Source organism: Pleurodeles waltl, chromosome 8 (assembly GCF_031143425.1).
Source record: "Pleurodeles waltl isolate 20211129_DDA chromosome 8, aPleWal1.hap1.20221129, whole genome shotgun sequence".
In the NCBI taxonomy this organism is placed as follows: Eukaryota; Metazoa; Chordata; class Amphibia; order Caudata; family Salamandridae; genus Pleurodeles; species Pleurodeles waltl.
In genome coordinates this window covers 814,802,109-814,815,855 of record NC_090447.1, presented here as the reverse complement: position 1 = coordinate 814,815,855, position 13,747 = coordinate 814,802,109, and the positions used below count along the sequence as shown (strand labels likewise).

The 13,747-nt window shown below is 41.7% G+C and overlaps 1 protein-coding gene across 1 annotated transcript in view; it reads left to right on the top strand.

Annotated features, from left to right (window-relative positions):
• The window catches only part of TM9SF2 (transmembrane 9 superfamily member 2), a 313,007-nt gene that overhangs the window by 94,274 nt on the left and 204,986 nt on the right, over positions 1-13,747 (top strand). Inside the window, exons 5-7 of the mRNA XM_069205078.1 lie at positions 2,562-2,691; positions 7,018-7,142; positions 12,525-12,636. Of these exons, the coding sequence (XP_069061179.1) occupies positions 2,562-2,691; positions 7,018-7,142; positions 12,525-12,636 (367 nt within the window). The remainder of the gene's footprint in view (positions 1-2,561; positions 2,692-7,017; positions 7,143-12,524; positions 12,637-13,747) is intronic.

Below are 13,747 nucleotides of genomic sequence, written 5' to 3'. Positions count from 1 at the left end.
CTATTCTCATCAGAATACACCCGGGCTTGGAGAAGATCCGAGGAGGATGAACATGTAGTCTGCATCTGCCCGAAGAATAGGACTGAGACCTGGTCTGCCTTCCTCTTGTGATCAAGAACTGGGAGTGCCTTTCGAGAGTTAAGCCAGCTGACCACCAGGGATTCTAAGATCATAACGAATCATCGAGGCATAGTTGAAGGGAAAAAAACTAATGCTAGAGCCCTGGCTGAAGTGGGTTGTTGAGCCTGTCTCCTACCTCTTTCCGGTGCCTGGTATCTGGAAATTATCACTTGCAGTTTTGGAACTCTAGGGGCATCCAGGATATTTAGCAAAGGTTAGAGGCGATTGAGTCTATGAGCCTGGAAGGTAGTTGACCATACATACAACCTTTCAAGCCTGTGTGAGGCAGAACATTTTTGTGTTAACTGTTTTTTGTTTTTGATGCAGAAGTGACCTCTGATGGACGCTTTTGGTAATACACTTGAAGTAATAGTGATTTACACTCCCAGTTATGTATTTCTTTGAGGTGTATTTTGGCATGTTCTTTAAAAAAAAAAAAATCACGTTTCCTAATTACCCTGCTCCAAGCTTTTTGTTTTTATGCTTGTCTTGCTCATCAAATTAGTCTCTTTTTTGTTTTCTCTAAATCGGTTTGGAAATTTTATGATTTGGTTCTTGACTTTAATGTTCGTTTGGTGCTCCTTAAATACTTAACACCCATTTCCCCGAGGGGAAGTCTGCTGCTTTGTGCCACTGCTAGTATACTGAGCCCTGGTTTTCTCATTGAAACTGTATTTTACCTAACGGGGCCAATTGTATCGAGCAATTTTACATTCGCAAACGGTGCGAATCGCAAAAAAAAATCGGCCGTTTGCGAGTGTAAAAATGCCTTTCAAGATGTATGAAAGGCATTCGCTGTGCAATTTTAAGGAATCGCAAAAATAGTGATTCCTTAAAATTGTGACCCCATTTAGAGAATCGCAAATTGCGATTCTCTAAATAGAAAATCGCAAATAGGGAATACCTATTTGCGATTTCCAAAGCACATGTATCAAGCATTTCCTAAATGCAAATTGAGCATTTAGGAAATGCACTTACCACCAAATCCAATTTGGGGTAAGCATGTGCAATTTTTAAAACTGCGTTATAAATGCATTTTTAAAAATAACATGTAGCGCACACATGCCCCTAGGGCATGTGTGTGCTTCACATGTCTGCAAATATTTTTGGGGGGTGCATCAGAGGGGGCCTTAGGCCCCCAGCACCCTGGGGTTTGCATGACCTAATTCGCAAATTCCTAACTGGAATTCGCAATTCGGGAAATGCAAAACCATTCGCACCTATGAATGGAGTCCGATTCCCTAATTGCGATTTGGTAATAGCGATTGCGAATTTTAAGAAATAGCTATTACTGAATTGCAGATTTCATACATCCCATTTTGCGTTTCTTAAATAGCGATTCCTTAAAATACGCTATTTAAGAAATGCAAATCGGGAGCTTGATACATCTGGCCCTTGGTTACTACTTTGGAGGGAGCCTGCTCCACCTCCACACCATAGTTTTGCCTCTGTCTCTTAAAATTGTTACCTGAGGTACTAGAAAACGGAGACAATTTGAACACAATACTTCTGTCGTGGAATATTATTTTGCTACTGGTCTAAAGCATGCGTATCATGCCGTTGTGACAGCGCTGCATAGGTGATCCCGGTGACCTCGATGTCAGACGTCAGCTTGGGCAAAATAATTAGTGCTAACAGATTGTAATTGTGTTTCTATAGTGCTTTACTGCCCATGACGAGATATTGAAGCACTTTTCTGTGAGTAGCGTGCTACTCCGTAACCCACAGTGGATTAGTGGTGCATTAGTAAAGGGAAATATAAGCTCTTAATTGAAATGGTCGATATGTCAGTCTGTACGTTGGACTGAACAGGATAAAGGAGGGATTAAGAAGTTTAGAGTCTAAAAAGTGTTGTTTGGAAATCACAGAAGTCAAATGAGGTTTGGGATGAGGCAGAGGGTGGAGATAGAATATATATTGATAGAATGCGACAGAGTAGTGAATTGAAGAGAGCTGATGATTTTGTTCGTGTTTTTTTTAATCTACAGTGGTAGTAAAGTAATATGTAGATACATAACTACATAGAAAGGTGTACATGTATATGGAACATAAGAGATATAAAACAGTATTATATGAAGTCCTGCATGTGCATGCGTAGGTAAATATTTAGAAACTCAAACTTTCAAGTGTTGCTGTACATAAAGCTTATGTATGTATTTATTTTATTAATATATTTTGGTAATTTTATGTTCTTTTATTTTTTTATTTTTTACAATTAGTATGTATTTATTTTTATTTTATATTTTGCCCCAGCATTTCAGTAGGTAAGTACTTATGGATACAATTATTATGAACATATTTGCACATGTTTGCTGTTTCAAAATGGTGCTATAAATGGCGTGCGTGGCATTTGTTTAGTAGGTGCTTCAAAATATAAATAATGTATTGACTCTGGTGCTAAACTAAGAGTCTTACCCCATTTTTTCTTATTCATATTGCAGGATTGTGGATAATATGCCCGTTACATGGTGTTATGATGTTGAAGATGGGCAGAGGTTTTGCAACCCTGGTTTCCCGATCGGTTGCTATGTAACCGAAGATGGACACCCAAAAGATGCCTGTGTTATTAATGTAAGTTAATTAGGTCACATCTTGTTTTATTAGGTTACATTTACAGACGAACCAATGTCAGACCCAAGTATGATTTCTCTCTTTGAGGAGCATACCACATTTGAGTAGTTTTATAACATGTTTGAGCAGTGCTTTTACTTTTCTTATATATATATAGTGGAGACAGGTTTTATCTAAAGGGGGTACCAATGAAGTTAAGCTTATTACTAATTATAGCAATTTGAGTTTCCTGGTATATTAGGTTTGGGTGTGATAGGTGACAATTAAAATATTTTTCTGTAAGAAGAAAAGATGAAGGATGAATGTTCTTGCTCTGTTGCTGGTAATTAACCTTATCTTTTCTATGGCACAAAGTGTATGTTTGAGTAAGGTTGTTTGTGTTCAAGTCCCCTAAGGCAGAAACAGTTCATTCAAGCCATGTGGTAATTTTCCTAACTCTGGGACTCCACAGAACTTCCTGGCGCCTCTAGTCGGTCTATTTCCATACACCATATCTGTTGGCACCTGGTATTTTCCCTATTCTTCCAGCCAAGTGGCAGCTTGGAACTGTTCACCCATATTGTTAATGGTTTCCTCACAGAGACCATGATTTTCCACTTGGAGTTGGCTACCCCAATGTACAACATTCCATGATGTGTGTGTGAAGGAAATATATATATTCACACGCACCAGCCCAAGTGTTGTCACCGGTTAAAAAAAAAAAACCTACCACTCAAAGCAATCCTGGATCTAGGATCCCTGTGGTTTTTTTCCACCCAGGTTACGGGTTCCACTTACCTCCGTAGCTTATGAGCCACATGCACTTTGACCCACACGTCTGATGCATCAATTGCCCTTTGAGTGACATGCTGCATTCTGATGGATCCTTCCTGATACAGGTTCCTCACCTTTAAAATATTCCTAGGCACCAGACTAGATCAGGAAGATTGTCCAGCAATGTGCCGATGCGCCAGTAGGTGGCACCATGTGACTGTGCTGTGATTTCGTACCATAGTGGAATTATTCCCTACCATCACGGAAGTGATGCATCGAAGCCTCATATAAGCGCACCCTACAGGTTGACTTGAGTTCCTTTGCACCAGACATTTTTTGAGAACTATTTACTAGTGTGCCAGTGAAGAGGCCCTCTCCAAAAACAATAGTATTCAAGCTGTGCCGCAATTTCAGGAGCCAGATGTTGGTCTAAAAAAAAATGCAGTATGTGTGTTTCTTGTGCTTTGGTTCCAGTCATGCGATAACTGTTTTCTCAAACACTGGAAGATAATCCAGGAGCAGGAGTGAAAGGCTACGTCGCTAAACATGAGAGATCAGTCAAAACCTAGATCCTGCTCTGGCTATAAGTCACGGTGGCAGCACGAGATCTCATTCAAGGAGCCTCTTTCCCATCATAAGTGTCAGGAAGCTTAGCAGGACTTGATCTGATCCTGCTACTTAACATAAAGCAAGAAGGTGCGAAAGCGTTAATTGAACTGTTATGACCTGTGTCATCATTGAGCCCACAGCAAATAGAGGCCTTCAAGGACCCCCGCTAGAGCTTTTTAAGTTTTCTGGCTCCCTCAGCTGCACGCTTGACCCCACAGTCCTTAGGGTTCCATTTGAACTTCCACCAGTTGGCTCTCCCTCGGCGCTTAACATACCTTCTAAGACCTGTTCTCAGGTGTATACAGACGCCAGTTTAGACTCCCACCTTGGTCCATGGGTGGAAGCTAGCTCTCGAGCTTTTGGCCTCTTCCAGTGGACTGGATATATCAGCAAAAACTGAGCTGGACTTGCCTACTGATTAGGTACGCAAAAGATTTAAGGACAGTCAAGCCACAACGCTATCGTTGGGATCCTTGTCTCCTACTATGCAGTCCAAGCCAACAGCACAGAAAATGTAGGGTTATTCCAAGGGGCTAGTTTACATGCATCGCTAGTCCTCTTAAGCTGTGCAGCAACTGCAGACCCAGCCCTTTTGGGTCAGAGGTCGGGTTGTTTGCACTTCAGGGACAGCTTAATGTTTGTTGGCCAGTTATTTCAGAAGTCCTTTCCTGAACTAAGGGATTGGAATATTGACATGTCAAATCCGAATAGTACATTGTTTTCCCTATCAGCAGACCCTGGGCAAGTGCAGGAGCTCTTAGTGGGTTGCTGTGCAGCAACTTCCAAGCTTATACTCAGCGGGTAAGTAGCAAGGCACATTTCCTTCTCAGTTGGAGATTCATCACATTAGGCAGATAGATTTTGCAGATCATGGAAAGTCAATATGCCCTGCCTTTCGTGTCCTTAAGGGCCTATTTAGCCTGTATATTAGAGCGACTCTCAGAGGACCATTTAGGGATCTTCCTGCAAAAAGTAAATTTTCTGTTGGCCAATGGTGCCATTGAGCAGATTCTGATGGAGGAGAGGGGTGCTATATGTGCTATTTCCTCGTATCAAAGAAGGGCAGAGGCTCAGGCCTTTACTGGACCTCTGATCACTGAATGACTTTTTGAGGAGGGAAATTATATTAGGAATGCTCATCCTATCTCAGAATCTTCCTACTCTGGAGACCGAGTAGTGTCCCTGGACTTGCAGAACCCTGTCCGCAGTCCTACAGGAGTTACTTGCGGTTCACAGTGGGACCAGAGGACCTCCAAGTTGTTATGTTTCCCTTCGGTCTTTCTTCTACCCCCTCAAGTGTTCGCAAAAGTGATGGTGCTCTGTGTCATCTTCAAAGTTTGAGGACATATGTACTCCTGTACCTCGACAACTAACGGCTCAAGACGGGCTCTCTCCAGTCAGTCTTAAGCCCCCTCTGGAAGACTACTGTGCTTCTGATATCTTTGGCTTTGTCTGTTAACGAGCCAAAGTCCCACCTGAGCCCCACACAAACAGTTTCCTTCATTGGGTTGTTCTGAACAAAGTGGCGTTAAAGGCCTTTCCTCCATTGAGTCTGGGACATTAGGAATATGATCCCAATGTTTTGGGCTCAATCCTGTGTATTGATGATGGTGACTCTGAGGCTTCTTGGTCTCCTAGCCGTATGCATCCTCCTCGCCCTGAATGTAGGATACATATGCAGGCTCTGAATTGGAATTTCAGATTTCAGTAGGTCCAGCATGAGCTGCCTCTTTAACTCCATCCAGATCTTGCAGGAGGCGGCTCAGGACCTTCCGTGGTGGCAGACAAGCGGCAACTTGAACAGCAGCATGCCTCTCCCTTCCCTACCCAGACTTCATGATTGTGACCGTTGCATCACTGCTGGGTTGAGAAGGTGGAGATCAGAGGCTTTTGGTCATCTGGAGCTTCAAGTGATTAATCTGACCTTAAAAGCCTTCCTGTCGATCATCGGGGGAAGGCTGGCACAAGTCCTCACTTACAACTTGACCGCCATGTGTTACTGCAACAAGCAGAATGGAAAGTGGTCCTGTCTCTTGAAGTGACTGGATCCGCTGTGCACCTTTCAGATAGCCAACCGTCTGGCTGGATCAGTAGTACAACTTTTAGGTAGCCAACCACTTAGCAGGATCTCTGAATGCCAGGGGAAATAAGCTGAGCAGACGTGGGCTGCCTTTTCATTAGTGGCATCTCTGTCATGAGTAAGCAAGTGATATCTTTTATCAATGTGGGGTGCCCTGGTTATTTCTGATCGCCTCTGTCAAGACACCCATTGATGAAACTACTGGAGGCTGGATTTACTTACAGGAAAGTCACTGGGAGACTCATTCTGACTGCCGTGGGACATTGATATTCTGTGCACTCTCCAACCTCTACCTCTCTTGCTTAGAGTTCTGAAGAAAATTAGGAATAACCTAACTCAGGTCATCTTATTTCCCTGGACAGGAGGTACCAACAGCTGCTGAGCATGACCGTTTGCTTGACTACCTGTCTCAACCGTAGGGAAGGGGCTGGTACCCAAATCTCTGCTACCTTACCTGCATGCATGGCTATTGAGGAGCAGCAGATAAATGTGTTCAGCCTGCCACTTGCAGTAGTCTAGGTCATCCTTGCAGTCAGGGTCTGGGTGCATACATGGTCAGGTTGGCAGCTGGTTTTCAGACCTTTATAAAATCTTTCCTGGGCAAAGGAATTATGATGTCTTGTGGACATCCCTTGGGTTTGGAAGAAAGAGTGCTATGGAGATAACATCAGAAGTGATTAAAGGAAGTAACCTTTATTTACTCATTGATGATGTTTATCTTGATGTAGCTGCTTTCTGCTGCCTAGTGCATTTTAATGTGTGATCTCCAAACCAACTCGCTACGCATTTAGTATTAATGGAAATAATGATGAAATCTAGACACCGGTCTAAAATCTCATGACTGCTTCTTATTTGCTTAACAATGAATGTTTGTTCTATTTTAGTCTGAATTCAACGACAAAGATACCTTTTACATCTTCAACCATGTTGAAATCAATATATATTACCATGTGGTGGAAAATGAAGCCCTTGGAGCTAGATTGGTTGCTGCTAAGCTAGATCCAAAAAGGTGAGTACCAAGACTGTAGAACTATTTTCTTTTGTTTGTTGTGTGCTGTGTGGTTCCACACCTAGACAAATTAAAGAGTTGTAATTGCAACTTTTTCCTAGAGCACTTTATACTATAGTTTTGCATGTATTGCTTTTTGATATTTAAATGTAGTTATGTAATTGGGAACTTCTACAGTGTTCTCATAAGCACTGGTACCATATTTCATATGGTGCCATGTGGGCACAGTGGACGTGCCTTTTTTCATCACTTGGGGCACTGTAGTGTTACAGAATGAGCCACGGATGTTTGTGCATCCCCTTCTGTAATACAGTTAATGCCACAGCAATTTTAATAGTGCTCGGACCCATGCTAATAAAGGAAACGCTCTGCCTCTGCGCTGCAATGTGAATATGAATGCAGAAGCATAGAGTCCATCAGGAGACGCAGTGATTGTGCGCCACAAGGAAGTGACACACAGTGAGCGTACACCCAGCCCCTCTCCCCCTAAACCCCCCTCCCTCCTCCGGGCACCCTCTGAAAGAGGGAAAGTGTGTCCGTGTATCTCCCACTCCTCCATGGTCCGCCAGCAGGAGGTGGTAGTCCTTCACTGCACATGTGTGCAGGAGGCTCCCTCCCCCCCACCCCTCCCCTTTAGGTGCAAGCCACTTGCTGCATGATCTCTGAAAGACTATGTGGCTGCTTCAAACAGCCGCTCAATCTTTCAGTAACTTTACAAGCTTGTGTCTGCCTTGGGGGGGCAGTACATTATATGTAATAAGGTGCACCATCCCTAATTGTCCCTCGTTAAAGATGTAGCACAAACCAGTACATTGCACCCTAAGTATATAGGGACCCCTGACTTGCTTTTAAGACAACCAAGAGGAGGGTGGGGCTGCATACCTTTTTAAACTAATTTGTTTCGTAGGCTATTGAAAAGGGAATGTCCTTACAATGTGCTAAGGTATTTAGTACTGAACTGCTTTCCATCATTCAAGCTCTGGCCTTTGATGACCTTAAAAGAAATCAAGCATCTTCTATCACCTAAACATGATCTTTTGTAGTTCAGATGTTAACCGACAAAGCTCTTCTGTCTATTGGTTTGTATCATGCCGATCTAGCTGATCCAAAATAGTTTGCTGAACTGTTAACTCTTCCTTTAGTTGTCCGTTCTGAAAGGAAATTTAGGATATGGACAGTTTCTGCCCCCATTGGATCCAAAACCTGTTCCAAGCGCCATCTCTTCCATGCTGCTCTGCACTGTTTGACCGTGCTTTCTGGCCAGGATTTCCAATAATGGATTCAGTATGTTGTGAAAAGACTGGAAGAGATCATCGTCCCTTGTGATCCTCCAAACCATGAGGTTCGGGAACCCCTCTTCCCTAATGTGTTCATGTTGCCGTAACCGAAATAGTAGGGTGTTCGGAAGAGGGGGGAGAGGGATTAGAAAAATCCCAAGAAAGTGCCATAAGAACTTGGAATCACACTTGAGATCTCCAAATCATAATAATGAGAATCATGGTTGCTTTCTGTCTCCTTACTTGGTATGCCATCCTGCTGATCATTGCCAGTGGAGAGAAAGAGTAATGTGTCTCCCTCACCCACTCCTGAAGGAAAGAATCTCCCCACTCCCTCCTTGCATCCAAATCTGGTTTCCAGCTGAAGTAATGGGGAAGCTGGTTGTCTAGTCTAAATGTAAACGGGTTGATGCTGCATGAACCTCACCGCATCAGGGTAGCTTGAAAGAACCATGGTAGAAGCCTTCATGTGCTAGAATTCTTGAAATGTCTAGACTGCCAGTCTGTCATTTTATTCTGTTTGCCTGGCAGATACTCTGCCATTGCTGCTTTCTGGTTTTGTAGGCAAAAATGCCTAAAGTTGTTTGCCATTTCAGGCAGAGTTTTCGACTATATGCCCTCTAGGTGATTTATGTAGCGTAACCCCACTCCACTGCTGAAGGAAAGAATCTCCTCTGTGCCCGAGTCTGGTCTCTAGCTGAAGTAACGGGGAAGCTGGTAGTCTAGTCAATAGGTTGATGTTGCATGGACCTCACCAGCTTGAAAGATCAATGGTAGAAGCTTTCATGCCCTAGAATTCTTGAAATGTTTGCCAAGTAGCTTCCTCTGCACCTTCCTGATGCTATTCATCTGCTTGATCTGCAGTTTCAGAACTTCTTCTACAAATTGATCATGAAGACAAACAAGGTCATTTGTTGAGTTGATTGAAGTTGCAACTTGCAATTGATTATGAAACCTGTATCCTGTAGGATGTAGGTTTAACCTCTGTATTGACTGCTTCATGATAATGATGTGGTCAGGATAGGTGATGAACTCTCTGGCTTAGTATCTTCGTAAAGCACCATGAATGCTGAAGATAGGCCGAGAGGGAAAGAAGTGAACTCGTTCACCTGATTGAGCCATAAGAATTGTAAGAACCTGCAATATGGAGGGTTGATAGGGACCATCAGGTAGGCATCCTTGAGTTTGAGACGCATCATCCAGTCCTGTGGTCTGAGTAAGTCCCTGATTAGGTGTTTGCCTTCCATCTTTAACAGTTTTTTTACAGTGAGGAATTAATGACTGGCAATCTGCTTTATAGAGTTAATAGCGATTGAACGCTCTTGCAGAACTTGCCAGGACACATAGACCCTGTTTTCTTGGAACAGCATCCCAGCCCACATGTGTCCAAATTCTTATCCCTCAGAGGGGCTCCTGCCCAACAGGCATTCGTGTGGGTTGGATCTGCTGTGAAAAACCCTACTAATGGCAAATCCTGCTTCTGCCAAGTCTCTGCAGGCTACGTGCATCAGTTACTGTCTACAGAATGTTATAGTGATGCGCATTGCTCATGGAGAAAGGGGCTGATTTGAAATAATGCAGTCGCCCCAATGCAAGGTGCCGCGTCAGCTGTAGAAGAGAGGCCGTGGGCCACTTCTGTCTCTGATTGAGTAACCACCTGTTGGTTATGGCTCAGATTGGTGATACAAATCTAGAGGTCAGTGTATTAAAGCAGACAGCACAAAGGCAAAGTACTGTTTTCTAAAATATGATTCAGTCAGCCTCAATAATGTGAATTTAATACAGTTAGTACAACAGTCAGTATGGGCATAGAGTGTTCTTATCTGGCTGAGGGAACAGCGAAGAAGGAGGGCGAATTATAGACTGCCTTGACTGCCAATTGTTGTTGTTGTTTTTTTAATTTTTTTTTTTTTTTAGGACTCCAGTTCTCTAGTTTGTTGTACTATTATAATGGTTGCTGCTGTTTGGAGAATACAGCAAAGTTGGAAATAATAAGCTGAGCCTCGGGTCCTGCCATAGAATTCAGTTTTATCCTTAGTAGATAATACTAGCAACTCAAAATCAGTTTCTAGGCCTGTAGTTACATTTGTTTCTCTCTCAATTAGCTTTTGACACTAATTTTCTCTAATTAATTTTGGCGTAACTGCAGAGCTTCCAGCAGCCGTTCTGCTGTGCAGGTCAGTGGGAGATGGCTGTTGTCTTTGCCAGTTTTGTTAGAAACGTTTTCTTTATGCATAAATTAGTCCCATTTGACTACACATTTCAACTATCCTACTCCAAAACTATTGGCTTTGTCAGTGTTTATACTTGTTCCACTGAGGATTGTTACTTTGTGATGTGAGCGTGCAGACGCCCCAAGCGAAAGTATGGTATTTTAGACTTTTTGCCTAATTGGATATTTTAGCATAACAGAGTCAGGTTCTTATTTTGTACATGCAGCAGACGTGTGTGCTACAGAAGAGCACCGATGGTCTTTTGGACGTCTTTGCTATTTTAAAAAAATCTGCTTACTACTCCCCACACTCCAAAGCAGCCTTTCCTAGTTGTATAACATGCATAGTGATGTCATCTCTTTTTTATTACTCAAGCACTAAAGAGTGATCTGTTCAATAGTGTAGCCCCCGACTAATAAAAATCAGTCTCTCAAGCCTGCTCGAAGTCTGGACTGTTAATAACAAAAAAAACATGGATGTTAGAAATCAAAATCGTACCAATGTAGGCTCACCCTCACAGTGTTTTTAGCATATGATGTTAAACCATATCAAAATGACATTACTTTTATACATTTTTTCATATAGGCAAAGGAAGGTGTTACATGAGAGAAAGCAAAACTACTGATAATAGGAACTGTAAAAGGTTGCCTCGCTTTCTCATTAAAAACAGTCGGAAACCTTAAAATGTCTCTGCTGAGCAAACAAGAATCTAACATTCTCGTTTACGGGTACCAAGCTGAAAACAATGTATAGGCCCTCGCAGGTGAGAAAGCCTGCACATTTTCATCCAACATAAAAGTATTTTGTAAATGCTTTTTCAAAACAACATGGCATAGGCAAAGCAGAATCCAGTAATATTTATATATTTATTCCCCTATAATAGGATTGACATGGAGTGTGTGGCAACCTTCTTACTGCTTCAAGGTTGAGGTTGTTCTTAATATGCCGTTTTTAGTATGTTGAAAAACATGCATATGTGTGTGTGAGGGATCTCCCACTGAGAGTTTAAGTTTGGCCCATGGCAGATTGCTTGCACCTCCGTCCCACTTCTTTCACACACCTTGTACAGTGCAAGAAGGACACATTGAGGCAGGATTTCATTTTTAATCCTTGGAGCAAAAGGATTGAGGACTGTGAGGAACATTCAACTTCATTAGTAGATCACTTCATTCTTCATACAATCACAGCCCTAAGTCGAGCCCAGAGTTGACCGCTTCTATTCTCTATTATGTCTTCATCTTTAATATTCATCATTTTGCCTCCTATAAATGACAGTTCAAGTTCCTCCTGGGCCTTAACTTTTCTGACGTGCCTTAAAATTAAACCTTACCCTATTTGGTCATACTGTTACGAGTTACTGAGACTGTGCGATCGTTGCAACCCTTTTCATCTTCCTAAATTTTTATGCAGCTTCTTTTTCTATCCTATTGGGACCATTCAGGTTTTAACTAAGTGTGTTTTGGTTAGTCCCCATCAAAAGGAACAAAATGTCTCGAAGCAGTTTCCTACACCTACCACTATTAAGAAATCAACATTCCCCAAAACGCCAGTGCTTCACATTTGATTGTCTCTAATTATGGGTGTACTTCCTTCACCCACCATGTTCTTGCTTGAACTCCATTTTACAGACCCATTTAATCTTCATGAGAAGGCATCTTATTTGAAGTATTCTGTGATCCTATTATAAATGGTAGGAATCAGAGCAACCATAAAGAATTTGTTATTGGAAAATAACATTACAGTAAACTCTGTACTTGTTGGAGAGAGTACCAGCTTATAGTTTATTTTATAGCCAATGCTTGTTTAATGTGACGTACAGATTTGCAAGTGGATGCATATATTTCTACATTATGTAAAACTCCCTTTTTAAAAAAAAATACATACTTCTACAGTTTTAGGCATACAGATGCTTCCAATCCGGATTGCTCTGGACCACCTATGAGTATCAAGAACAAGTTGGAAGGAAAGATAAAAATTCCTTTTACCTATAGCGTGAGGTTTCATGTAAGTATATTGCTCTCATTTATTGAATGTAAATGCATAACTGTAAATGCATGTTATCCATTTGAACAAGTATGCCTTGCTACTGAATTACTCTTGTTTTTTAAAAACAGTTAACGTTTCTGTTGCATGGAAAATGTCTTACCCGGTCACTGGAAAATATTTCTGAAAGCAGTTGCTCTGGCATGACTACTTCACAGAAACCTTTGTTACTCCAAGTTATACTCTTTCTTGTCACAATCCTCACAGTGGATACCAACATTTTAATTGCTGTGTTTTTTATGAAAAAAAAGTATAAATGCAGTATGTTGGACATTGTTCATTATTTCACTGTCCTTTACAGTGGTTATCTAGTCGAATTAGTTATTAAGAAAGTATGATATTTCATTTTACTAACACACATTCCCCTTCAGTGCGCCATTATATGAAGAGAGAAGGAACTCAATTAAAATGCACTTCAACACAAAATCCATGATCAAAAATCGCTTAAAAGGTTTACAAGACTCCTCTGAACCAACCAAATGTATACATTATAGGAGACCGTAACATATTGTTTGACAAGAAAATCTAACTACAGCCACAGCTTTCACAACCAGCCTTAAGGCCTTCAACCTCCATCAAATTGTTTCTGCTTGGTCATACTGTGCTGCATGTCATATTGGAACAGTCTACAGTTACGGAGAACTCCCAGTGAATTGGAGTGACCACAACATCATCACTTTGAAGATCAACACATCTGTCATCAACAACAATTCAAAGACACCAAAACCAACAAATACTCATGCGGACAATGGAAAAATAAAACTAAACCTCTGCAAAGTCAACTCCCATCTTGAAAGAACCCCAGTAAAAAATGCAACCTCAAAACATGCACACCTGCTACCACTGGATCTCCATTGCAGTGGACAAACATACACCAGTGTGAGGTTAAGCGGGTTAATAATGATCGACTCAGATTGTAAGTCTGTATGGCTTTAATGGGGAGTTTCAAGTTTGTATAGTTTTTCAGACTTTTCTTGAAGTCTCTCTTTATCTTCTCTTTGTTGTCACTTCTGGCTGGCCTGGAGTTATCTACTGCCCTTGGTATAAGGAAATTAGCCAGAGGTAAGTTTAC